The 27,998-nt window shown below is 44.7% G+C and overlaps 1 protein-coding gene across 2 annotated transcripts in view; it reads right to left on the bottom strand.

Annotated features, from left to right (window-relative positions):
* Positions 1–27,511, bottom strand: part of DOCK3 (dedicator of cytokinesis 3) — a 539,706-nt gene extending 512,195 nt beyond the window's left edge. For both annotated transcript variants that reach the window (XM_075939450.1, XM_075939449.1), the window contains exon 1: positions 26,683–27,511. In XM_075939450.1, coding sequence (XP_075795565.1) covers positions 26,683–26,719 — 37 coding nt within the window. In that variant the 5' untranslated portion in view covers positions 26,720–27,511. The remainder of the gene's footprint in view (positions 1–26,682) is intronic.
* Between the last annotated feature and the right edge of the window lie 487 nt (positions 27,512–27,998).

Below are 27,998 nucleotides of genomic sequence, written 5' to 3'. Positions count from 1 at the left end.
GCCATCTGGGGAGAGGGAGTAATTGGGGGGCTGCAGGAGAGCTTCCACCCCCAGAAGCCCGCAGAGCCAGCCCAGTCCTCCCCATCGGGGGCTCGTACCCCATTCCTCCCTCACCTCCTTCCACTTACCCTTCCTTAGCCCCCCTTCTTATTGATGTACAAAATAAAGATAACGTTTCTTCCAACATTGACTCTGTCTTTATTGAAAAAAAACTGGGGGAGACTGGGAAAAGGAGGTGGGAGAGGGGAAGAGAAAGGCTGGGAGAGGGGAGGGCAACTAACATGATCAGGGGTTGGGAACAGGTCCCAGATGAAGAGAGGCTAGAGAGACTGGGACTGTTCAGCTTAGAAAAGAGGAGACGGAGGGGGGACAGGATAGAGGTCTCTAAAAGCAGGGGTTGGGTGGAGAGGGTGCATTCAGAAAAGTTCTTCCTGAGTTCCCATAAAGAAGGACTAGAGGACACCAAAGGAAAGGAATGGGTAGCAGGCTTCAAACTAGTAAGAGAAAGTTGTTGTTCTTGACAAAGCAAATAGTTAACCTGTGGAACTCCTTGCTGCAGGAGGCTGTGAAGGCTACAACTAGAACAGAGTTTAAAGGGAAGTGAGATCAAGTCATGGAGGTTGGGTCCATGGAGTGGTATTAGCCAGAGGGTAGGAGTGGTGTCCCTGCCCAAAGTTTGTGGAAGGCTGGAGAGGGATGGCACGAGACAAATGGCTTGGTCATTGTCTTCGGTCCATCCCCTCCAGGGTCCCTAGGGTTGGCCGCTGTTGGCAGACAGGCTACTGGGCTAGATGGACCTTTGGTCTGACCCAGGACGGCCATTGTAAGCTCAGGGCTCAGTGTCGGGGGTCTCAGTGGACCCCCTTGATTTTCATGCACACCTGCTCCTGGGTGGCCAGGCTGGCAGCTCTCCTGCCCTAGACGGCCACTTTCCTGTGCCTAGTGCAGAGATCGTGGACGAGGTCCACGATGTCCGCACTAGCCCAGGAAGGTGCCTGCCTCTTGCGGTCCAGGGCAAGCTCCCGGGAGCCGCCAGCCTGGTCCCGGCAAGAGGGGGTGGGCTGGGGGGCATCGGGTGGGTGGCTCTGTGCCGTGCCAGGTGCAGGGTCTGCTAGCTGGGTGCTGGCAGGCTTGCACCTGGCACGGGCACCGTAGCCAGCCCGTGCCCCTTTAAGGGGTCCGGGGCCGGGAGGGGGGCATAGAGTTTCCCTGGTGTTGGCCAGAGTGGCCACCAGGGAAACCTGGGGAGGGCTAGCCTCCCACTAGTTCAAACTAAAGGGCTACACAGCCCTTAGTTCGAACTAGCTAGTTCGAACTAGGCGTTAGTCCTCGTAAAATGAGGTTTACCTAGTTCGAACTAAGCGCTCCGCTAGTTCGATTCAAATTCGAACTAGCGGAGCGCTAGTGTAGCACCTATTAAAGTTAGTTCGAACTAACGTCCGTTAGTTCGAACTAACTTTGTAGTGTAGACATACCCTTACAGAATAATTGTCACAAGAGAGGCCACTTTAGCAGAAATAAAAAAAACAAATGCCAGAGCCACCATTTCAAAGGGCTGCTCCATCAATTATTCCAGGACTAGATTTAGCTTCCAGCTGCCAATGGGAGTCTTGACAGGAGACAAAGCATCACTATTCTTTTACTAAACCTGGCAACTTGAGAATGTGAAACAAGACTATTTTCAAAAAAATACTCAAATGACTCTCAAAGCTGACATCTAGATCTCAAATGTGCTGAGGCCACGTACTATTACTTAATGCTTCAAAAAAATAAATTAACCCAGGTCCTGACTGAAGTTAATTTTGAATTAAGACCATGTTTAAAGGATCTGAAGACTTTCCAAATATGATAGTAGCTCTGATGTATTGTCCTTCCTGCACTGACTCCAAATAGCCAAATCTAGAAGATTTAGTCTCTCAAGTTCCAGTCTGCCAAATGAAAAATATCTGGATCTTAACTGCATACAGGACCCAGCATCAGAAAATATTTTATGGAGACCAAACAGTTCCTTCTTATTTGAAAACAACTGAGCTGCCAGTCAGCACTGACAAGTACACTGGCTGGCCTTATCCTCCTAAGTCTTCTTGGCCATTCAAGTTAAAAGCAAGAAAGGAAAAAAAATATTTATCAGATGGTCTGACAACCTAAATCAGAAGGTGTTTTGTTATCCTTGCTTGCCTTTCACAGTATCTGGGACAACGTTCATATCTGTGTATTGAAGACAAATCAGTGTTGAGGGTTCCCTACTACAAGAAATTTTCTGAATCATCTTTCTATTTAAATTGACTCCTGGAGGCATCATTTAACAACTCAACCAGTTGATCTGAATGTTGAGCTTTCCTGAACAAACAGAATTAAAATTATGACTTCTACCCAGATAAGACTATTAAGAGATTTCATTCTTAACAGTAAACTGAATATTCACTTCCACTACTGGGCATTCCCCAGAGACAGGGGCTGATCTGCTAACCAGCTAATGTTAGGTCATACTGGGGCTGCCGCTGACTCCCAGACCCTTCCGGAGCAGCCCTTGTCCATAGCAAGCTAGACTCTCCACGAAGAGAGGCTGCTCTGGACACTGGCGCAGTCCCTGCCTGTGTGGCCCCCAAGTTCCCCAGAGACAGAGGCTGATCTGGACAAGAGCAACCCCTGTCTGCAGCAAGCCATTTGAGGGCCTGGAGCAGCCCCCTTCCTGAAGCGGGTGGAGAGCTGCTTCAGCCCCCTCTGATTACCAGTGAATTGTAACCAGTAAGCATTGTCCATTAAGAGGACTATGGCAGCTGTCCCATGAAATTGTGGAATTCTTCTGGATGATTCCCAGGCTCTAAGTCAAATGGGGCTGCATCTACACTGCAAAGTAATAGGCCTGAGATCCTGGATCTCATCTTGAATCGAGGTTAGACCTCTAGCACTGCACTGTCATGGGACGCTAGGTCTGGACCCTAGGTTAATGCAATTGCAGTATAGTTGAATGGGGGGGACTTCTATGGGGCCCAAACCCATCCCTATAGGTAGAAGATGGTGGGAGGAGTTCTTAGGGAAGGGGGTCACATGACATCTTTTACTTCCAGTCATGTGTTCATCTTGATCCTGGAAAATACTACCCCAGGGATGGGACTTCCTGTGGCAGGTGGGTGGGGTCTAAGGAGCCAGAGGTGTGGCTAGTGGTTTCAGGGGGCGAAGCCAAGGTGTCCCTATTTTTGGTTCAGAAAATATGGTCACCATAACTAACAGAAGCATTCTAACCAAAGGACTGAGGACCTTCCAATGATTTGGAAGCAACCAGAGACTTGACTTAAACCATCAGCAGTTTATTACAGCCGCTCCCCGAGTTACGAACAAGTTATGGACCAACACTTGATCCGTAACTCGAAGTGTTCGTAACTTGGATCCCATAGAGTTACATGGCAACTGCGCTGTTCGTAAGCGCGGACTGCTGTTCGCAACTCGGATCCGCATTTACGACCGCTTTGGTCGTAAGTGCGGATGGTCGTAACTCGGAGAGCAGCTGTATTTCACTACCACAAGCCTGAATCAAGAACTTTGTAATTACTGCCTATATTTGATTCCTTTAACCAATTTTAACACTAATTTTTCTCTTTTTATTTATAAATAAGCCTTTAGTTTTTTCAATTCTAGAAGACTGGCAACAATGTGATTACTAGGTAAGATCTGTATGAAATACTGACCTGTGTATCTGGCTGATGCTTTTCAATCTTTGTTTAAAATGGTTGTAAATAACCACTCGTCAGTAAGTTCAGGGGCTTTGGTGGTAATACAAGGACTGGAATACCTAGGAAAACTGCTTTACCAACTTTTTTTTTAGTCAGTGGAGTGAAACAAAAGTTTACTTTTGTTGATAGTTTGGTATATCTTATGGGAGAATAACCATCAGCATTTTGGAGTATGTCTGCCCTATATCTCAGCAGATTGCCCTGAATTTGGTATTCTCAGTTGTGACCCACGAAGGCATCATTACAGTCATGTGATCATGTTAATGCTAGTATTCTTCCATTAGAATGGGAATAAGGATCAAACTGAGAAATAGAGGATTCCTGCTATAGATAAATCCTATTTAAGGCTTTGGAGTGAGAAAATCAGATTTGGTTCTTTTCTTCATTCATTCCCCAACCCAAGATAACTCCTCTAAACACCTAAGACTAAACTGGGAAAGAAAGGGTTGAACCCAAGCTGGAAAAGTGTTGAACCCAAGCTTTTCTGGCCCGTAAAAGAAAAGCTTACAACAACATTTAGTACCAAAAATTACTACTTGTAGCCAGTTTCTTTAGTGTATTAATCTTAATTTGCATGTTTGTTTTATTTTTTTAGTAATCTGCTTTGATCTCTTTGCTATCCCTTATAGTCACTTAAAATCTATCTTCTATAGTTAATAAACTTGTTTTGTTTTCTTTAAACCCGGTCTGTGTAATTCATAACTAAAGAGGCAAGAAGCTGTGCATATCTTTCGCTGTACAAGACAATACAAATTTGGGTTTACATCTCTGATGGGGTGTGCACTAGACTGCTGGGCAATTCCCAAACTGAGTCTTCCCACACAGATCTGATTTCAGTGTGTATATTTCTGCAGCTGCATGTGTGGAAAGCCCCCCTGCCCCGAACTGTCAAGCAAAAAAAAAAAAAAGCTGCCCCTTTAAGAAACAAGCTTAGGCTTTTTGGCCATATCAGGCTCCCGTCAACTGCCACCATCTTGGGCGCCATTTTGAAACGCCACCCCAGTGAGCACAGGGGGCCCCGGGGAGGGAGCCAGGGGAGTGGGGAAGCAGGGGCCATAGGAGTGGCTTTGCAAGCCATACTTTTGGGAGAGAAAAGCCATGTGCGGCTCACGAGCTGCAGGTTACCCACCCCTGCTCTAGTATATCAGATGGCACCCTGGAAATAGAGGGTTAATCCATCAAAATGCCCAATACAGACCTTATTAAGTTTACTACCTTGTTGGTGCTAAAAGTAGACTAGGAAGGATACTATTATTTTGCTGAATCACAAATCTCCCTTCTAAACTGTTACAAAGGCAACACAACAACATTTTGTTTCTTGTTCAGTGAACAACATTACCTCAATCTAAACCTACATCAGTTCATAAGCTTAATCAAAAATGGCAAAAAATTCAATTTTATCAAGAAACATCAATAACTAACATTACATTACATTAGACCAGGGGTGGCCAACCCACAGCTCTTGAGCTGCATGCAGCTCTTTGATTAAGGAAATGCGGCTCCTGCTGGTTCTAAGCTGCGCGCCAGCCTGCACAGGGCCGGCCAGTGCCGGACCGAGCCATACTTGTGCTCCGGGCAGCAGGCACATGGTGCATGCATGGCCTTGCCTCCGGGTGTGCGGCGCTCCTTACCACTTCAATCAGGCGCCTCCATAGGTTGGCGCCCTGGACAGCTGCCTGACTACCTCCCCCCTTAATCCAGCCCTGCGGCCAGCTGCTCTGTGCATGCACCCCAGTGACTGGAGGGAAACGTGCATGGTGGCGGCTCCAGGACCCAGGCATTAGGTTAGAGCGGGGAGGGGTGCAGGGGTGCCTGGCTATAGAAGAGAGGAGGGGAATTGGGTTAGAGCAGGGAGGAGAGGCCTGGGAGTGCCTGGCTCTGGGGGAGCAGAGGGAGATCAGATTAGAACAGTGGTATGGAGGTGCCTGGCTCTGGGGGAGAGGACAGGGATTGGGTTAGAGTGCGGAGGTTGGGGGTGCCTGGCCCTGCGGGAGGGGGACGGCATTGGGTTAGAGCGGGGAGGTGGGGGGGCCGAAGCACCTTAAACTCAAAATCTTCATGGATGAAGATAATTTTCTACATCAAATTATTGTATAATATTAAACAAGACCTGAAAAATATTATAAAATATACCTAAAACATAATCTATAATAATAAATAATTACGACTTTCTGATAGAAGTACATTTTCTTTGGTGGGCCCGAAAGCTATCAGTTTTCATTTGTGCTGCCCTCATTAGGCTTTGGGTTTGACATGCCTGCTCTAGAAGAAATACCCGGTGCTGCTCAGGTCCTTAATACAAATAAGTTTTGTTTTTCTTCATTTAAATCATTGCTCTGGGGAGAAGGGGTTCAGTATGTAGGCTGCCCAAGAAAGGAGGGCGACCCCAGCTCTCAACCCCATGTGAGAAGTGCCTGTCCATGGTTGCTACAACCTGCACAGTCAGAGGAGGAGTGCATGTCCCGTGGCTAGAGGACAAAGAGACACACTGACAAACAGACATGCAAACAGACAAACTCTTTGAAATATATAGTAAATGGTTCTCCCTTTCTCCACCGCTGTCTTCTGCTGGCCCAAGGGATGATAGCGATCCCAGTCCCCATCTCTGGCCCTTTGCTGCCCCCTACTATATAACTGTCCCTCCTGCCAGACCTCATCCCCTTCTATTTTATGAGAAACAACTGAATTTCAAGAACATCCCATTGTCTTAACACAAACTCTTACCTTGCTTTAAATTATGATAAGAGGAAACTGCATACCAAATTTGGTGTTCCTAGCTCTTATCATTTAGGAGGAGTTCTTGAACAAATGGACTTACAGATGAACAAACAGACTGATGCACATTTCTAAAATATATAGCAAGATAACACAGGCCTCTCATTTTGGAACATCATGGTCACAGACCATTATGGTGATGCCAAAAGTGTATTCCTTATTTCAGCATAACTCAGCTTTCCCAAAGGAACCCCATCCCATATTCGTTTTCAGTGAGGCCTACTCCAAAATTAAGTGCAATCTAAGTGCACACAGTCTTTTTTGGGGGGAGAGGAGGACTTGGAATTGGATCTGCATCAAAATGACAGTGGTAAATATGAGAACTAGTTATAAAAGTTGTAAGAACACTGTGCATTTAGTGTTCTTAGGATCTGTCAGAGTTAATACAATTTGAAATGCAAAAAAAAGAGTTTAAGAAAAGCTGTCAACTCAGGAGAGTGGTACAATTGGCAATGTGAATCATTTATGTAACATTTAAGATTTAGTTTAATAAAATATAAGTGCTATTGTGTTTGCATGTATGATTTAGTTTTTACCATTCCTTATATGCTGCTGCTGCACATGCAGCGTGACAATGAGTATTATTTACTATTTCCTAACTTAATAAAAATCAAGTTATCTAAAAAGTACACCAAGTACTCCTTTTATACTGTTGTCAAATGTTGTATACTTGTTGTAAAATGCTGTACCAAGCTGTAAACTACCATGTTTTAGTGATCAGATTTGCATCATTGTTTGAAGACATGTGAAGTAGTATCAGTGGCAAACTTGATTTAAATAAATGATTTTTTGTGATTTTAATAAATTATTTAAACTACTTTGATTTAAGTCAATCCACCCTTCTCCTCTCATCAGTAAACAACTAGAAAGGATGATTAAATTTATTAAAGATTTCACAGGCAGAGGCAGATACTAAAGATAATGCTCTGAATCATAATCCGAAGACAGCAGTCTAATAAAAACCTTAACACCGTAATCATTCCCATCAGTGTAGGGTTCTAATCCAAGGGCACTGAAAAATCATGAGATTTTAATCTGATAATGTTAATGTTTATTTTCCTTCTGCTTTGAGCATGTGTCACATTTTCAATATTTTTGCAATCATATGGGCATAAGAATAACACAGTTTTTTAAGCTGAGATTTCTACCTTATCACATGCCTCCAGGAGTTAGGGCTCTAAAGAAAGAAAAATACAGAATACTGTGAGATTTGAAATAAAATCTTAACAGTTCACAACACTGCATGGGGTACTCCTGAAACTAAGGATGTTAAATTTAGATTAGTCGATGCAAACTGCATCAACTATTCAATTAGCCAATTATTCAATTAGTCGATAAGGGCGCTTCCGCCTTTGAAGTTGTAGCAACAGCCCCAGGACTGTGCACGGGACCAGCGGGGGACTCAAGCAGGCATTTCAAAGAGACAGACTCTGGGCTCCATGTGGCTGCTGCTTTGAAACGTCGCATGCAGCCTGGGCCAGCTGGGGATACCGGGCTGCATGCAACATTTCAAAGCGGCAGCACCTCTTCTCTCCCCCCCCTTGCTGCCCCTTTCTGACTAGCGTGTCGACTGTCCGATAAGCATTTGCTTATCAGATAGTCGACTAGTCATTCACATCCTTACCTGAAACTCACTGTTAGGTCCCCAATAATGTCGTTCATATATACTAATGTGTAATGGATATTTGGTAAGGTTTTTAAAACATCAATATGATTTATCAGAGGAGAGAAAGAAAAATCTTTTTTATATGACATTTAAACTCCAGCTGCCTGAAGTGAAATCAATCTAGATAGAGAAGAGAACGTGTTTGATCTCTTGTCTACATTTAAAAACTGTTAAGATGACAATGTGACCCTATTCTTTGGAAGGCAGCTTATCCCCAACCAACTAGCGTAAACTAAATTCTATAAACACATTCAGACTGCATTGCCACCTGAATGGCAGAACAAATCAGTCCTTTCTGACAAACTGATATTTTCCATTTCTGGTAAGTTGTAACTAAGTTACATATATAAAAATTAATGGTTACAACCTATTTAGGAAGGATTGAGTAGGCAAAAGGGGAAGGATAGTGACACTTTTATGTCAAAAATGTCAATTATGCCTTACCTGTTCCTGAGTCTTTGATCATTTTGGGGGCGGGGGTAATTATATTAAATGCTTATGGATCAATGTCCTAATAGATAAAGCACAAGATGGGATATTACTTGGCATCTGCTATCCACCACCAGATCAGACTAAAGAACAGGATGACTGGTTCCTTACACACTATCTGTAGGTAAAAAAGACATACGCTATGTGAAAAAAAGAAACACAATCATGAGGGACTTCAATATTCTGGAGTTCTCATGCTGTCAATACTAAAACATTCTCAGAATTTCTTACCATAATAGATGACAATTTCCTTACTTAGAAAATATTACATTTAACATACAAAATTCTATATTAGATCTTGTCTTAACAGATAAAGAGGAACTGATCACAGAAATAAATATTAATAGCAGCTTAAGTACAAGTGATAGTGACTTGATTGCATTTATAACGTTCAAAAAGAATAAAGTCCAAACAAACAGACATATATATTTGGGGTTTTTAAAGGCCCACTTTCAAAAGTAGAAAATCATTGTGAGCCAAATCAGGTAGGAGGAAGAATTTAATCAGAAAAATGTGACTAATTGGGAATTGCTTATAGGAACATTTTACCAGATGCCCAAAAAACAATAAGGAAGTTATATATATTAGTTAAAAAGTCAACCTGGCTTAAAGGAAGTGGAGACAGATTATATGTAAAAATAAAAAGAAAAGAAAAGGGAAGTGATAATAATGAATATAAATGAGAAGCTAGGAAAGACAGAAAAAGTTGATACAGGAAGCAAAGGAACACAAATTTCTCAATCACTTGAAGTTAACGGTAAGAGAGGTTTTTTTGTTCCAAATACAGGCAGTCCCCGAGTTAAGCGGATACGAGTTACGTGGATCCGACTTATGTCGGATCCGCAGTTACAAATGGGGATTTTCTCGCCCCGGAGGACTGGAGCGGCGGGACGCCCAGACGCGCTGCAGTCCCGCCGCCCCCGTCCTCCGGGGCGAGAAAAGCTGCTCCCCGTCTCTCTGGTCTGCAGGGAGACCGGGAGTAAAGCCGCGGAGCACGCCCACAGCGGGACAGCCTGGGCGCGCCTGGGCTGTCCCACTGCGGGCGTGCCCCAAGGCTTTGCTCCCCGTCTCCCTGCAGACCAGAGAGACTGGGAGCAAAGCCTTGGAGCACGCCCGCAGCAGGACAGCCCAGGCGCGCCCGGGCTGTCCCGCTACGGGCACACCCGGGCTGTCCCGCTGCGGGCATGCTCTGCGGCTTTGCTCCCCGTCTCCCTGGTCAGCAAACCAGGGAGACGGAGCAAAGCCGTGGAGGACGCAGGCGGTCCCGCCACCTGCGTCTCCCTGGTCTGCTGGAGGGGGGGGGGGGGGGGTGCAGCTAGTGCTCCCCCTCCCCCCCAGCAGACCAGGCTTTTCTTGCCTACGCCTGGGGTAGAGCAGCTGGGGCGCTGCCGGGTTGGTCCCGCAGCGCCGCTCCTCGGCGCTACTGTACCAACCCGGCAGCACCCCAGCTGTTCTGCCCCAGGCGTCCTGATTCAGCCGCTGCTGGTCAGTTTCAGCAGTGGCTGAATCAGGACGCCTGGGGCAGAGCAGCTGGGGTGCTGCTGGGTTGCTCCAGTAGCACCGAGGAGCTACAAACCTACAGTCCCTATCTTGTACGTAACCCGGGGACTGCCTGTATACTTTAAAAAAATATTTTGTTACTAGATGGATGCAGTATAAATATCAATAATGATGCAAAAAAGGCCAAAGTGTTCAATAAACATTTGTTCTTTATTTTGAAAAAAATTATGATGTTAATATATCATAATAATGATAGACTCTTTTTAAGTGTCTAGTTTCTTAGGAGGATGTTAAACAGCTGCTACACATGTTAGATAGCTTTAAATCAGCATCCAATAGCTCTGAAATAACTAGCTGGTGCACTTTCTTACTTTTAATACTGATTCATCAGTAAGTCTTTGAACACTGGGGAAGTTTCAAAAGACTGGAAGAAAGTTACGTTGTGACAATTTTTAAAAAGAGTAAAAAGGAATGATCCAGGTAATTAGTGGCTTGTCAGTCTGGCATTGGTCGTGGACAAGATAATGGAGCAACTGTTTTGGGACTCAATAGAGAATTAAAAGGTGAATAACAAATAATGGCAATCAATATGGATGTATGGAAAATGAATCTGTCATTTTATTTTAAATGAGATTACATGTTTGGTTGATAAAGGTAATAGAGTTGATGTAAGACTTCTATGGGGACTTGGTATCACATACTATTTAGAATGAAGAAAACAAAGATTTAAAATTGACATGGCATTAAATGGATTAAAAACTAGCTATTGATAGGTCTTAAAACGCAATTATAAATGGTTCTTGGCCCTATGCTATTTAACATTTTTTATCAGTGACCCGAAAGAAAACATAAAATGCCTGAAATTTTGCAGATGACATAAAAATTGGGAGAGTGGTAGATAACAAAAAGGACAGGTCACAGATAAAGAGCAATCTGAACCACTTGATAAACTGAGTGCAAATAAACAATATGCCTTTTAACATGGCTAAATGAAAATGCACCTATCAAGGAACAAAAAATGTAGAGAGTATTTACATAATGGGACACTCTATCCAAGGAAGCAGTGATTCTGAAAAAAAGACCTGGAGAGTCATGGTGAATATGCTGAACATGAATCCTGTGTTGCTGTGGCCATAAAAACTAATGTAATACAGTACCTGGATACATAAAGAGTGGAATCACAAGGAGGAATAGAGAGTTTATTTTACATCCCCCAATTCAAGAAGGATGTTGATAAGCTGGAAATCAGCTCAGTTTCTCATCTTAGCAAAGAGAAAGTTAAGGAGTGACTTGATTATAATCTTTAAATACCTACATGGGGAACAAATATTTAATAATGGGCTCTTCTGTGAAGCAGAAAGAGGTATAATGTGACCCCATAACTATATACTGAAGTTGGACAAATTGAGACTGGAAATAAATTATACATTTTTAACAGAGGATGTAGTGGATTCTCATCACCAGCACTTTTTAAATTAAGATTTTTTTTAAGAGACATGCTCTAGGAATTATTTTGGGGAAGTACTATGGCCTTTGTTATACAGGAGTCTGGACCAGATTATCACAATGATTCCTTCTGGTTTTAAAATCTTCCAATCTAGTGCCCCAAGGTTCGGTTCTAGGACCAGTTTTGTTCAATATCTTCATTAATGATCTGGATGAGGGGATGGATTGCACCCTCAGCAAGTTTGCAGATGACACTAAGCTGGGGGGAGAGGTAGATACGCTTAAGGGCAGAGATAGGGTACAGAATGACTTAGACAAATTGGAGGATTGGGCCACAAGAAATCTGATGAGGTTCAACAAGGACAAGTGTAGAGTCCTGCACTTGGGACGGAAGAATCCCAAGCATAGTTACAAGCTGGGGACCAACCGGTTAAGTAGTAGTTCTGCAGAAAAGGACATGGGGGTTACAGTGGATGAGAAGCTAGATATGAGTCATGTAGTCTAGACACAGCCTATGAGAGGCGGTGGGGTGGAGGTGGCTCCAAGGGAACCTGCACACACGAGAAGCCAGCTTAGAAGCTGGCCCCCATGGGCTCCAGCTCCTGCCTCCCCATCCCTTGCTGCCTCTGATGCAAGGGGGAGAGGGTTGCATCTAATCGTTTGGATTAACTGAGAAGCCTAGATTTATCATTTAAACAACTATACACTACCATCCCTAGTCAAAAGTGTGTCTGCTGCACAAAAAGTCTGCCAGGACACCTGAGAGCATTAGCCTATGAAGAAATTTGGCCCCTCTAATCTGGACATCAGTGGGACTGAATGATGAGTTAGCGAGGAACAACATAGGCACACTTTGGGTTGCAATTCAGACCAGTAGGAGATTATGTCGCTACTTGCCATGCAGATGCGTGCCTTACAATGCTTTGCTGCTGTAGTTCTCAGCCTGGCATGCTCACAGCCAGCCTACAATCATGCATGTGATACACCCTGGGTGTCTGTGTGATAGACAGCTCTGGTACAGCAGCACTGACCCGAGCAGCGTGTCTACAGCCCACAGGGCTAAACTGGCTTCGACCAACCTTCACTGCAACCAGAAAGGTGACCCCAAAACACTTGTAGCCCCATATTTATTCAAAAAAATGTGTCCTAAACTGTCCTGCCCTCACCTGGACCACTTAGGGTACGTCTACACTGCACAGTTATTTCGGAATAATCTATTCTGGAATAGTTCTTCTGAAATAGTTTATTTCGAAATAGCACGTCTACACTGCAGGACACCTCAAAATGAGTCTGAGGCCGGCTTCCCTAATGGAGCCGTGCTATCTCGATTTAGAGCTCCAGGAGGAATAACTTAGAATGGCCCTGGTGAGGGGCTATTTCGAAATAGCAGCAGTGGAGCATCTACACGTGCCTTATTTCGAAATAGCTATTTCAGAATAGGCATTATTTTTTGTAGAATGAGGTTTACAGAAGTCGGACTAAGCCATCCATTATTTCAAAATTATTTTGAAATAATGGAATTGTTGTGTAGATGCTTGCATAGTTATTTCGGAATAGCGGCCATTATTCCAAAATAACTTTGCTGTATAGACACACCCTTAGAGAAAAAATGTCAATTGTTCCTTAAAAAAAGCTCATTACAATTTATTAGCCTAACTATGGTAAATATAAAACAACAACAAATGGTCTGGTAGCACTTTATAGACTAACAAAACATGTAGATGGTATCATGAGCTTTCGTGGGCACAGCCCACTTCTTCAGATGATGGGAGTTCTGAGTTTGGGATGTGTACACCTGAAATAAATAGGAGAGGGGAAGGGAAGGAGGGAGGGAATAAAAAGGGAATGGGGTGGGAGACAGAGCATCAGTAAGTATCTGAAGATTGGATAGTTAAACCAAAGCACATACAAATCAAAGTCAATAGATAAACTCCCATGTCAGGAAGGATAAAACACAGAGAGCTGTTTGCACCTTCAATGGTTGTTAAATTGGTAGTGTCCCAACGAACTTTCATCATGAGTCCATTAGCATGTGATTTGAATTTGCAAATGAACTCTAATTCCAATGCTTCCCTGGGTATCTGGCTTGTAGAACTGGTTTGTGACAAGACAGCTACTTGGAGATCTTTCAAAGTGTAGAAGGTAGAAGTGCTCTCCAATAGGTCTCTATATGTTTCCTTTGCGTATATCTGATTTGTGTCCATTGATTCTTTCCCACAGAGACTGTCCAGCTTGTCCAATATATATAGCAGTGGGGCACTGCTGGCATTTGATGGCATAGATCAGATTAATGGATGTGCAGTCAAATAGATAGCTGCAGCGGCACAGGAGCAGCAAACAGAGCTGTAAACAGGGGAGTTTGAGTGGGAGTTTGTAAGGGGAGTTTGGATATTGGAACTTGATTGGGGTTTGTTTTTGCTGTGGAAGGGGTGTTTGGGTCTGTTTTTGTGTTCACCAGACTAATAGGATTTTGGTGAGAAAATAGATAAAACATAGAGGCAGTAGTGGCCATGGCCCAAGTAGTAGAGAACACAAGGAGGATGACTGGATGTGGTAGCTGTGGTATGTACATGATTCTGGAGGGGGTACCTGAAAGGAGTTTTGTTTGCATGAAGTGTCACCTGATAGAGCTGATGGAAGAAAAGATCCAAGGACTGGAGATGCAGGTGGAAACTCTGGTCGAGTTTAGAAGGGGGTTTGAGCAGATGATGGAGCAAAGGCATGACGTGGCTGAAGGGGAAAGCTTAGATATGCAGATGGAAGCAGGATCAAGGGCCTCAGAGGGTTACTGCTGGGCGAAGAAAATGGACAGTGGAAGCATGTGACTCAGAGAACCAGGCAGAGGAAAAGATGGGTCAGTGAAGGAAAAATAGAGTTCAAGAACAGGTATGTGGAGCTGGAGAATGAAGAAGAAGGGGTACAGCAGGTAGATAATGAAGATAGAAGGGTAAGGAAGAAGAGAAGAGTGGCTAGTCCCATAGATAAAGGGGAAGAGTTAATGGAGACAACACCAATAATGAGCATTAGGAGGATACAGGATGGGTTAAGAGGATTACAAGAGAAAATAGGAATGGCAAGGACTTGTAGCCATAGAAAGCTAGAGATAGACCAGAGAATCGCACTGTCACTAGGAAAAGGCAGGTCTATGTGATTGGGGACTCCTTATTGAAAAGAATAGATAGGCCAGTAACCAGAGCTGATCCAGAGATTAGAAGGGTGTGCTGTCTGCCAGGTGCTAAAATACGGGATGTGGAACTGAGGTTGAAGAGGATTATTAAGGGAGCAGGAAGGAATCCATTGATCATTCTTCATGTAGGAACAAATGATACGGCTAGATTCTCGCTGGAACGAATTAAAGGAGACTATGCTAGGTTAGGGAGGACGCTCAAGGAAATTGAGGCTCAGGTGATCTTTAGTGGGATTCTGCCTGTTCCTAGAGAAGGGCAACTAAGATGTGACAGGATTATGATGATCAATAGATGGCTTAGGCAGTGGTGCTACAAGGAGGGCTTTGGGATATATGGTCACTGGGAGGCATTTATGGATAGAGGACTGTTCTCTCGGGATGGCCTTCACCTAAGTAGGGAGGGAAATAGACTTCTAGGATGGAGGCTGGCTCAACTGATTAAGAGAGCTTTAAACTAGGAATTTGGGGGAGACGGTTGGGAGATGTCCAGGTAATCTCTACGCCGGATTTTAACACAGAGAGGAAGGAAAACGAAGTAAGAAAGGATACAGCTGGGAGTAGGAGAATGTACATGAGGAAGGGTAGGGTGGATACTAGTCTAATAGGTCATATTGGAGGTACAATGTCTGTGCCAAATTGGGTAAAGAATGTGAATGAGGCCAAACAGCAAAAATTAAGGCATTTGTACGCCAATGCGAGGAGCCTAGGTAACAAAAAGGAGGAACTAGAGCTATTGGTTTGGGAAGTGAAACCAGATATTATAGGAATAACAGAAACATGGTGGAATACTAGGCATGACTGGAGTACAGGTATTGAAGGGTATGTGCTGTTTAGGAAAGACAGAAATAAGTGTAAAGGTGGTGGAGTCACATTGTATATCAAAGATGAGGTAGACTGTAAAGAAATAAAAAGTGATGGAATGGAGAAGACAGAGTAAGTTTGGGCAAAAATTACATTGGGAAAGAAAACTATCAGATCCTCCCGTGGGATAGTGCTTGGGGTGTGTTATAGACCACCAGGATCCAATTTGGATATGGATAGAGACCTCTTTAATGTTTTTAATGAAGTAAATACTCATGGAAACTACGTAATCATGGGAGATTTCAACTTTCCAGATATAGACTGGAGAACAAGTGCTAGTAATAATAATAGGGCTCAGATTTTCCTAGATGTGATAGCTGATGAATTCCTTCATCAAGTAGTTGCTGAACCAACAAGGGGGGATGCTATTTTAGATTTGGTTTTGGTGAGTAGCAAGGACCTCATAGATGAAATGGTTGTAGAGTACAACCTTGGCTCAAGTGATCATGAGCTAATTCAGTTCAAATTAAATGGAAGGATAAACAAAAATAAATCTGAGACTAGGGTTTTTGATTTCAAAAGGGCTAACTTTAATAAATTAAGGAAATTAGTTAGGGAAGTTGATTGGACTAAAGAAATTATGGATCTTGAGGTGGAGGAGGCCTGGAATTATTTTAAGTTAAAGTTGCAGAAGCTGTCAGAAGCCTGTATCCCAAGAAAAGGGAAAAAATTATAAGCAGGTGTGTTAGACCAAGCTGGATGAGCAAGCATCTCAGAGAGGTGATTAAGAAAAAGCAGAAAGCATATAAGGAATGGAAAATGGGAGGGATCAGTAAAGAAAGCTACCTTATTGAGGTTAGAGCATGTAGGGACAAAGTGAGAAAGGCTAAAAGTCAGGTAGAGTTGGACCTTGCAAAGGGAATTAAAACCAATAGTAAAAGGTTTTATAGTCATGTAAATAGGAAAAAAAAAAGAAGAAGTAGGACTGCTAATTACTAAGGATGGAGTGGAGGTTAAGGATAATCTAGGAATGGCCCAATATCTAAATAAATACTTTGCTTCAGTCTTTAATGAGGCTAATGAAGAGCTTAGGGATAATGGTAACATAACAAATGGGACTAAGGATGTGGAGGTAGATATCACCATATCCGAAGTAGAAGCCAAACTTGAACAGCTTAATGGGAGTAAATCGGGGGGCCCAGATAATCTACATCCAAGAATATTAAAGGAACTAGCACATGAACTTGCAAGTCCATTAGCAAAAATTTTTAATAAATCTCTAAACTCAGGGGATGTACCATTTGACTGGAGAATTGCTAATATAGTTCCTATTTTTAAGAAAGGGAACTAAAGCGATCCAGGTAACTATAGGCCTGTTAGTTTGACACCTGTAGTATGCAAGATCTTGGAAAAAATTTTGAAGGAGAAAGTAGTTAGAGACATTGAGGCTAATGGCAATTGGGACAAATTACAACATGGTTTTACAAAAGGTAGATCGTGCCAAACCAACCTGATCTCCTTTTTTGAGAAAGTAACAGATTTTTTAGGTAAAGGAAATGCACTGGATCTAATCTACCTCGACTTTAGTAAGGCATTTTGATACAGTACCACATGGGGAATTATTGGTTAAATTGGAAAATATAGGGATTAATATGAAAGTTGAGAGGTGGATAAGCAACTGGTCAAAGGGGAGACTACAGCAGGTAATACTGAAAGGTGAACTGTCAGGCTGGAGGAAGGTTACTAGTGGAGTTCCTCAGGGATCAGTTTTGGGGCCAATTTTATTTAATCTTTTTATCGCTGACCTTGGCACCAAAAGTGGAAGTGTCCTGATAAAATTTGCGGATGACACAAAGTTGGGAGCTATTGCCAATTCAGAAAAGGATCGGGATATCATACAGGAAGATCTGGATGATCTTGTAAATTGGAGTGATAGCAATAGGATGAAATTTAATAGTGAGAAGTGTAAGGTTATGCATTTAGGGATTAATAACAAGAATTTTAGTTATAAGCTGGGGACACATCAGTTGGAAGTAACAGAGGAGGAGAAGGACCTCGGAGTCCTGGTTGATTATAGGATGACTATGAGCCGCCATTGTGACATGGCTGTGAAAAAGGCTAATACAGTTTTGGGATGTATTAGGAGAGGTATTTCCAGTAGGGATAAGGAGTTGTTAGTGCCATTATACAAGGCATTGGTGAGACCCCATTTGAAATACTGTGTGCAGTTCTGGTCTCCCATGTTTAAGAAGGATGAATTCAAACTGGAACAGGTACAAAGAAAGGCCACTAGGATGATCCGAGAAATAGAAAACCTATCTTATGAAAGGAGACTCAAAGAGCTTGGCTTGTTTACCTTAACCAAAAGAAGGCTGAGAGGGGACATGATTGCACTCTTTAAATATATTAGAGGAATAAATACCAGGGAGGGAGAGGAATTATTTAAGCTTAATACCAATGTGGACACAAGAACAAATGGATACAAGCTGGCTAGTAGGAAGTTTAGACTTGAGATTAGACGAAGGTTTCTAACCATTAGAGGAGTGAAGTTCTGGAACGGCCTTCCAAGGGAAGTAGTGGGGGCAAAAGATCTATCTGGTTTCAAGATTAAACTAGATGGGTTTATGAAGGGGATGGTTTGATGAGATAACATGATCTTGGTAACTAATTGACCATTCATTATCAGTGGTAAATAGGCCAATGGAGGGATGATAGAAGTTACTATAGAGAACTTTCTGGGTGTCTGGCTGGTGAGTCTTGCTCACATGCTCAGGGTTTAGCTGATCGCCATATTTGGGGTCGAGAAGGAATTTTCCTCCAGGATAGATTGGCAGAGGCCCTGGAGGTTTCTCGCCTTCCTCTGTAGCATGGGGTATAGATCACAGCTGGAGGATTCTCTGCATCTTGGGGTCTTCAAAGTATTTGAAGGCTTCAATATCTGAGATATAGGTGAGAGGATTATTCTAGGAGGGGTGGGTGAGATTTTGTGGCCTGCACTGTGCAGGGGGTCAGACTAGATGATCATAATGGTCCCTTCTGGCCTTGAAGTCTATGAGTCTATGAGACCTTTTGATTTGGTGGCTGATGTTGTTAGCTCCAGTGATGAATTCACCAGTATAGATATATGGGCAGAGTTGGCATCTTTTTTGGTTGCAGGGCTGGGTTCCTGGAGGCTTATGATGTGGTTGTGTGGCATGGTTACCAGAATAAATTCATTTCAGGTTAGGGGGTTGTCTGTAAGCAAGAATAAGCTTTTTTCCCAAGGCCTCTGAGAGTGAGGGATCATTTTGAAGGATAAATATACCCTTCAGACACAACACTGAGTGGGTCTATAATAAAAGTAAAACTTTAAACACAGGATACAGGTTAAGTGGAGTTTGGTAAACGGAATAATGTTAGAAAGGGTTACAAGCCAATTAAAATGAAAATGCATCTTAAAGTCTAAAACAATCTTAAGCAAGGTACCAACTTTGTTCAAGATGATTTATCTCAATCATTCTTTTTCCTAACCGTACCTGACTTTCTCTAAGTCAGGACCTTCCACAGAAGTGCAAGATGTTGGCTTTTCTTGTTTTCCAAGGTGAAAGATCTATGCCTAGCATGTTTCTCACCTATACTCAGACTTCAGTCCCTCCTTGATTAAAATACTCATCTTTCTCAGCTTGCAAGAGCTCTGGCCCCATGCGTATGTCTAGTGATGAATGACAAAGATAAAGCAAAGACAAAGCTATCTTGCAAAGTTCAATTAACTTGTTCAAGAAGCAGGATGACCTTATGCTGTTTTCCCCTTCCTATAGGCTTCCCATCCCCTTATAGGTAAATCAGGGATATAAAAATCACATTTCATCAGCTAACCAGTTAAATGCTATGTTTAACTCATTAACTGCTTACACTGAAGGCAGGAGTTTCTCTGGCTGGGCTGCAGCACCCTTGCCCACTGCATGCCAGGCAAGGCCTGCCACAGGTGGGAACTGCTCTGGCCCCCTACAGGCAGGGGCTGGTCCAGCCCCCACCAGTTAACCGTAACCAGTAAGCATCACCCAGTAAGTGTGATGCTTACTAGTTAACCATTCACATCCCTAATGTAAATGGATATTCCATTATTTTGGTTCTACTATATTTGATTTACATAGACCAGTAAATTGCTGCAACATTCCTTCCTGTCTGGGAGAGACCTGTTTTCCCCTTTGACACAGATTGAAAATCCTAATGTCAATGAGTATTCATAATTCTTTATATACAGGCAGTCCCCGGGTTACATAGATCCAACTTGCATCGGATCCCTACTTACAAATGGGGTGAGACAACCCCGCACTAGCTGCTTCCCCCCAGCAGACCAGGGAGACGCGAAGCTAGCGCCCCCACCCCCAGCAGACCAGGGAGACGCGGAGCGGCTTTTCTCAGCAGACACATCTGCTCGAGAATAAAGGACTGAGGGAAGTGAGGTGTGGGAGAATAAAACTGAGCTCTGGAGAAATGTTTGGCTAGAGTTTCCCTTACAATATGTACCAGTTCCGACTTACATACAAATTCAACTTAAGAACAAACCTACAGTTCCTATCTTGTACGTAACCCGGGGACTGACTGTACTACTAGCAGATGTACCCGATGTTGCCCATGTCTTCAATTGAAATAATTTTTTTAAATAGATGGAAAATGTACGTGCTTTATTTAAATCAGTGGTTCTTAACCTTACTGCAGCCTGCACCTCTTCGGTTCTCAAAATATGTTCTTGCACCGCTTATTAAAAATTGTTGAAGTAGGTCAGTTTTAAACCTAAGATATATCATAAAAACTGGCAGGTCTTGCACCCCTAGAAAGGGCATTTTGCACCCCCAGGGGGGCAGTGCACCCCAGGTACAGAACCACTGATGTAAATGATTGTATTTTTTTTTAAAAATGAAGGAAAATGAAGGCTGGAGTGAGGGTTCAAGGGTAAGGAAGGGCAGAGGGTAGATATCTTAGGACAGAAGAGTGGGAAGGGGGGGCCTCAGGCTAGGGGGAAGGAGGTAAGGGGTTTAGAGGGAAAGAGGTGAGGTGTAGAAATCAAGGGAGGTGGGAGGTGCAAGACTTGGCAAAGGGTTCAAGACCGGGGGGTGGAAAGTGTGGGAAGGGGGACTTATTGAGCCACCCATGGCAGTGTGGATTGCACTACTCCAGCAACGGCTCCTCCCAAGGAGCTTCCTGGCTAGCAGCTCCTCCTGACAGCCAGGGCTTCACTCCCTAGAGGGCAGTTCCTCCTGAGAGGAGGGGGATCTGGGTATGCACACTTGTTGGATAGGAGATGGGACTCTGTGGGCTAGTATCATGTTCCAGCTGCCCCCTCTGGCCTGCAGCCTGTCTGGAAGGAGGCAGCTCCTGGATTGCTGCTGCCCGGGTGGGGGGGGAGCCTTGCTTGGGGAAGTGCCCCCCCCCCCCCCCCCGTCCTGCAGCTTTTTGAAGAGGATGGTGCTCTGTGGGCTGGCCCCAACCTCCAGGTGCCTCCACCCTACAGGTGATCTGGGGAGGGCAGCACTTTGGGGGCTGCTCCCAGCCTCCAGCGGTCCTCTCCTTCCTACAGCCTGTTTGAGGGGGCACTCCAGAGGGCTGGCCAGACTCCGTGGGCTGCCCCGACTCCGTGGGCTCCCCCCAGTATTCCAGGACACCCATGTCCCACTGCCTACAGGCTGTGGGGGGGGAGGCTAGGCTTTGGAGGGCTGCTATCTCCTCCAACAGGTTCCACGTCTTTCAGGATGTCTGGTAGGGGCCGGGCTCTGAGGATTTCTGCCCCCTCCAGTTGCTCCCCACAACCTGCTGTTTGGGGGGGTGAGGCTCTGAGGGGCTGCCGCCTCCTCCTCCAGAGGGTTCCCCATCCACGTCCTGCAGGCTGTCTGGGAGGAGCCACACTCTGGGTGCTGCCCCCTCCTTCAATGCCCCTCCCATGCAGTCTGCAGGCTCTTCTTGGGGGGAGCAAGCTCCAGGTTTGGGGCAAGAGTCTTCCTTACCAGTGCACTGACAGGCAAAAAGGCAGAATCACAGAATCAGAATTGGAAGAGACCTCAGGAGGTCATTGAGTCCAATCCCCTGTCCAAAGCAGGACCAACCCCAACTAAATCATCCCAGCCAGAGATTCCACCACCTCCTTAGGTAACCCATTCCAGTGCATTACCATCCTCCTAATAAAATAGTTTTTCCTAGTATCCAACCTAGACTTCCCCTACTGCAACTTGAGATCATTGCTCCTCGTTCTGTCATCTGTCACCACTGAGAACAGCCTCTCTCCATCCTCTTTGGAACCCCCCTTCAGGTAGTTAAAGGCTGCTACCAAATCCCCCCTCACTATCCTGTAGACTAAATAAGCCTAAATCCCTCAGCCCCTTCTTGTAGGCCATGTGTTCCATTCTCCTAATAATTTTCGTTGCTGTCCGCTGGATCTCCTCCAATGTGTCCACATCCTTTCCATACTGGGGGCCCCGGAATTGGACAGTACTCCAGATTGTCAGTAATGTCAATATAGGGGAATCATCTCTTCTCTAGATCTGCTAGCAGTGCTCCTCCTAATGCATCCTAATATGCCGTTAGCCTTCTTGACTCATATACAGCTTCTCATCCACTGTAATCTCCAGGTCTTTTTCTGTCAAACTGCTGCTTAGCCATTCAGTCCCCAGCCTGTAACAGTGCTTGGAATTCTTCCATCTAAGTGCAGGACTCTGCACGTGTCTTTGTTGAACCTGTAAAATCTAGCTAGCTACCAAGCCCTGCTGGCCATTCTTTGTGCTGCAGCTGCCCCCACCAACCACTCTCAGTAGCGTGTCCCTTCTCTCTCTGCTCCTTCCTTTCACATCCCTCCACTCTCTGCCCCTTCCCTTTCCATGTCATGGAAAATAGTCCTAATCCCCAGGGCTCAACAAATCATTGAATCTACTCACCTGTGGCGAGTAGATTTCAGCTGGTTGCCCTGTTCACCGGCGGCACGCGCATACACAATGCGGGTCTTGCGCATGTGCAGTGTAGGTCTGACGAGCAGATTTTGCCGCCGTTTGTCAAGCCCTGCTAATCCCAGCATTTCCTGTTTTCAAAGCACAACCAAACCCTGACCTTGGTTTAAATTAGGGTAAGAGGAATCCATATACCAAATTTGGTGGTCCTAGCTCTTAGGGCTTAGGAGGAGCTCTTGAATAAACAGGGGGTGGGATAGCTCAGTTTGAGCATTGGCCTGTGAATTCAATCCTTGAGAGGGCCATTTAGGGATCTGGGGCAAATCTGTCAGGGATGGTACTTGGTCCTGCTGTGAAGGCAGGGGACTGGACTCGATGACCTCACAAGGACCCTTTCAGCTCTATGAGACAGGTATAGGTAAATGGACTCACAGACATACTTTAAGATAAATAGAGAGATAAAGATAGATATAGTAATATTTCATACAATCAATAGAGACTACTAAGAGATTGTCAATTGCTTATTACCTGAAGTGCAGACCCTCTGTCTTTATAGTCCAGATAAGAAATCAGGCATTACAGGAAGATGCCCAAAACTACAGAAACTTTAATGATATCCCTCTGATTGTCACTCACTAATTTTTCACTTTAGGCTGACTTTTCCAGGCTTGTTTAGAGCCCAACAGTGATCCTTCTCTGCCTAATATTACACAAATCAATACAGTTACTTTTCAGTTAAGAAGACAGAACACAGATATTCTCTTTTCTCCAAAGTTCATCATGACTATGCACAACACTCAAAACAGGCAGATTATTAAACCCATCAAACCTCATAAACTGATTCCTCCTCACTGTGGACTAATAGCACATAAATGGAGAGAATGCAAATGCAAGAAAATTATTAAAATTCACTTTCACATCAGAGTAAAAAAGTTTTTTCGTTACATTGCCACATTGTGGAACTTCATAGTTCTACAGCTGGGATTTTTCTTTATCTATAGGCATATGAAAGTGAAACTGAACAGATGCTCCCCCCCCAAACAAAACTAAAAACATGGTACCACTGATATACAATTTTTTATAAATAAAATGAATACACAAAAGCTTACTTAGTACATCACAGCTGCTAATATGAAGTTAAATATATCAGAAGATTCGCTTAAGGTTCTCACAACACACTAACTATATATATATATACACACACACACACACACACACATATTGCCAATAACCTTTTTAGAGATTTAAGTGTGCATTTTACAATGTATGAACATAGTGGTGACAATACTGCTGCAGGAACCTAAACTGAACTTCCCCCTGATTGTTTTTAATTAATTAGTAGTAGTTGAAAATTTACAGACCAATCATAGGTCTTTGCAATGGTAACATAAACCACATTCTATTGCATTTCTTGTACAATCCGCATTCCTTCTGGGAACGTCTACACAGCAGGGCAAAAGCTGAATTAAGGTACACAACTTCAGCTACATGAATTGCATAGCTTAAGTCTAAATAGATTAATTCAGCTTTTGGCGCTGTCTATACAGCAAGAAGTTGAAGGAAGAGCACTCTTCCTTCGACTTCCCTTACTCCTTCCAAAATGAGGGTTACAAGAGTCAGAGTAAGAAGTCCTCCAGCTCGCCATTATTTCAAAATAATGGCTTGCTGGGTAGAAGCACTTGTTATTTCAGAGTAATCTTAGTTATTCCAAAATAATGCTGCTGTGCAGAGATACCCTATGGCTACGTCTACACTGGCACCCTTTTCCGGAAATGCTTAAAATGGAACAGTTTTCTGTTATAAGTATTTCTGGAAAAAGCGCGTCTACATTGGCAGGATGCTTTTCCGGAAAAGCACTTTTTCCGGAAAAGCGTCCGTGGCCAATGTAGACGCGCTTTTCTGGAAAAAAGCCCCGATCGTCATTTTCGCGATCGGGGCTTTTTTGCGGAAAAGACTACTGTGCTGTCTACACTGGCCCTTTTCCGGAATAGTTTTTCCGGAAAAGGACTTTTGCCCAAATGGGAGCAGCATAGTTTTTCCGGAAAAACATTGACAATTTTACAGTAGATCGTCATTGCTTTTCTGGAAAAGGAAGTGGCCAGTGTAGACAGCTGGCAAGTTATTTCGGAAAAGCGGCTGCTTTTCCGGAATAAGTGGCCCAGTGTAGACACAGCCTATGTGTCTATACATTAAGCTCTATGAAGCTTGTTGTACAAATACAATTTGTCTTTATCACATATATCAATCTAATTAACAAGACTATTAGCTGCATTACATGATAAATTAATTGAGAGTACTTTGACATGATACTGGTCCACTATCCCCCTCAAAAAATTCTGTAAATTATTCATATTTTAACTTTATAATTGGGTAGAAGTGAATTGTCTCTTTAGAAGATGACAAGTTTCAGTGGGAAGTCTGACAAAGTGGGTTCCAGCCTATGACTTTTATGCCCAAATAAATTTGTTAGTTTTTAAGGTTCCAAAGACTCCTTATTGGGTTTTTTTTTTCTTTTTTTAGAACATGAGGTTTTCCCACATCCAAGAGATACCAATTTTCACCATAAAATATCACATTTTGATAACTATTTAAAACATACCAACTTTACAACAAATAAGACATGTCTCTAAAAAATAACATGAACTTTGACTATGACAAGTATTCATTAGTAGATGTGTACTATGGCATCTGACTAAAGCCATGTCTACTATTAATAGTACACAATAAGTTATATCAAACATCCAGGAAAATAATAAATGTTAATAGAAAGTATAACTTTTTGTCTACATTTTCAAGGATATTACGTAAGATGTGAACTTTTCAAATTTTTGAAATTGAGTGTACAGTCACCTGTGTTTATAGGACAGTCACCTGGGTTTATAGGCTCTTTGCATTGTACAAAACACCATACTAAGTTTCTGAGGGTTCCTCTTTTTTCTCCACTCAAGTTAGTCTGAGGTGGCTTTTTCCCAGGAAAGCTCATGATACACTTTTTCTGTTAGTCTCTAAGGTGCCACAGGATTATTGGTTGTTTTTAAAGTTACAGACTAACACACCTACCACTGAGACTTTTAACTATACTACTTAGTTTCAGCACTGAAGGATTGGGGGGTTTGTACTGTTTTTGGAAGGGGTTATGTCTCTGGGCTAGTAGTGCTAAGTAGTGCTACTAGAATCCAAAAGTGTTCATCAGCTTTCACTATCATAGCCATGGCTTAGTAAAGTACCAGATTTTCACATTTATCTGTATGTTACATCTTGTCTCCCTTTTCCTGGAAGGATACCAGCACTCAGAGCAGGTGCATCGCTGGCGCCCCCTAATGATATAATAATCATTCCCTTTCTCTAAATTCAACCATATAAACAAGAACACCACAGATCACGGATTAAAAGAGAGACAAAAAGCACGGAAGATAGTAGATTAAGGTTGAGATATTCGTTTTCTTATTATTTCCGCAGAGAAAACCTATAAAACCCTGGAAGCCTACTCTTTTCCTTTCACTTCCTTACCGCATCCAAACAAAAAAGCATAGTTCAATTGGATAATTGGATTTCCAATTCAGAGAAGCACAGATAAATTCCAGGTTCGAAAATCCGAAAGGACTCCGGTGTTTCACCCCACACATAGGCCTCATGATTTTTATCTTATGTTTAGCGGGCAGCCCTTCAACGCACATGTGGGGCTGCTCCCTTCTCCCAACATGGCCCCCTTTGTCGTCGTTCCCCGCGCCCCGCACCTGCAAGGCATGGGGGTTGGAGGATGCTCTGGCCTGTGGTGCAGCTGAGAACAGTGGGATGCGAACATTGCTGCACACGTTACTGTTTTCCAAAGGCGGGGAGACAACCGCTGCCATACAGCAGCAACAACCCCACCCCCGCATCCCGCCACCCCCACACGTGAGCCAACCCCCACCCCGGCCCGCCACGACCCTTCCCGCTACAGCAAGTTTGGGTTCCTCGCACAACGCCCGCCAACGGCACAGGAGCTGGGGCTGCTTAACCCCTTCACCCCCTCCCCTCCCCGGTCCCCGAGGGGTCAGCTCGGGATACAGACCCACACCCCGCAAGGAGGGGCGCAGCTCCCCAGCCCGGCGAGGGGGCGGAAGGGGCCGTCGCGCTGACAGCGGTGGGCTAGTCGGGGAAGGGAAGAAGGGTCTCGGCACCTACCCACGCCGTATTTCTCCTCCTCGGTCGGGGTCCACATGCTGCTGCCGGCGGCGGCCGCGGTTCCCCCCTCACGGTGCGCAGGAGACGAGCCCAGCTCATGGAGCGGAGGCGGTTTCCCCAGCTGACAGCGGGGCCGCTGCTCCGCACAGCCCCCCGGGCACGGCAGTGTCTCCTCCGCGCTGTCACTCGGGCCAGGTGCGGGGGCGGCGGGTCCTCGGTCTCCCCCGACCTCAGAGGAGCGGCCGCGGCAGGTACCGGATCCCTCACCGCTCGGGAGCGCCCCGCACGGTGCCGCGCATGGCCCCAGGGCACGGGAGTGGTACCGGCGGCTCTCGGTGCTCACAGTCCGGCCCCTTGGCTGCAGGGGTTCCCACGTCCGTCCCTCGGGTCACTCTAATGCGCGCCAGCCTCCTCACTGTCGTCGTCGCCGAAGGATTGTCGCCGCCGCCCCCCCAACCGTCCACATCGCGCGCATGCGTAAACACCCCCTCCCTCCGCCCGCGTTCTAGCGCTCCCTGGTTCTGGGGCCGCACGGTGCCCGCAGAAGGGACCGAAAAGGGCGGGAAATGGGGCACGCGCGCGAGGCTCAGCGGTCTTGCGCCTCGTCAGATTCTGAGGGGGGGAAGAAGGAAAAATGCCGCCAGGAGCTGGGGCTGCAGGGCGAAAAGACGCATTCCCTCCATCACACGTCTCCCGCGACCACGCATCGCAGGCGCTGCCAGCCAAACGGCAGGATTGGCGGTACTGGCAGCAAGTAACCCCCCCTCCTCCTACAGCCGCCGCCGCGCACAGCCACCCTGGGATCCACGGTGCCGTTTCAAAACAACTGGAGCTGTGAGTTTTTATGTTTCCTTTTACCTCTTAGAAAGGAGGCCCTGCCAGCTCGCGGGGAGCACGGAGAGGACAGATGTCCGAGTTGTGCAATCTGAATGTCCCAACTTTGACATGTTGTTTCTACACAGAGCTGTTGTTTAACCCAAAGCAGCGCGTGCTGCTACTGCTGCCCTACTGTTGCTTGACAAGCGTTACAGTTGTCCTGCAAGTATGCCGTGGAGTTAACCTGATCTCTTCCCCCACAGAGCCAAAGTGTGCCTCGACTAACACTGAAGTGCAAACCCAACCCTTGCGCTACCCTTCCACATTTATGACACTTTAAAATAGGCACATCGTGCACTACATGGTCTCTACCAACTCACATTGATAGTGCTGATTTCTTTTTAAAGCATTTCAAAGTGCTTTCCCAACTAAATGCACAATACAAGCCCCCTCCTCTTTCAGGTACCTGGCAAATGAACAGCAGACAGGAGGCTAAGGTT

Source organism: Pelodiscus sinensis, chromosome 11 (assembly GCF_049634645.1).
Source record: "Pelodiscus sinensis isolate JC-2024 chromosome 11, ASM4963464v1, whole genome shotgun sequence".
Lineage (NCBI taxonomy): Eukaryota > Metazoa > Chordata > Testudines > Trionychidae > Pelodiscus > Pelodiscus sinensis.
Note: the sequence above shows the minus strand (reverse complement) of the source record. Positions and strands in the feature narration are given on the sequence as shown.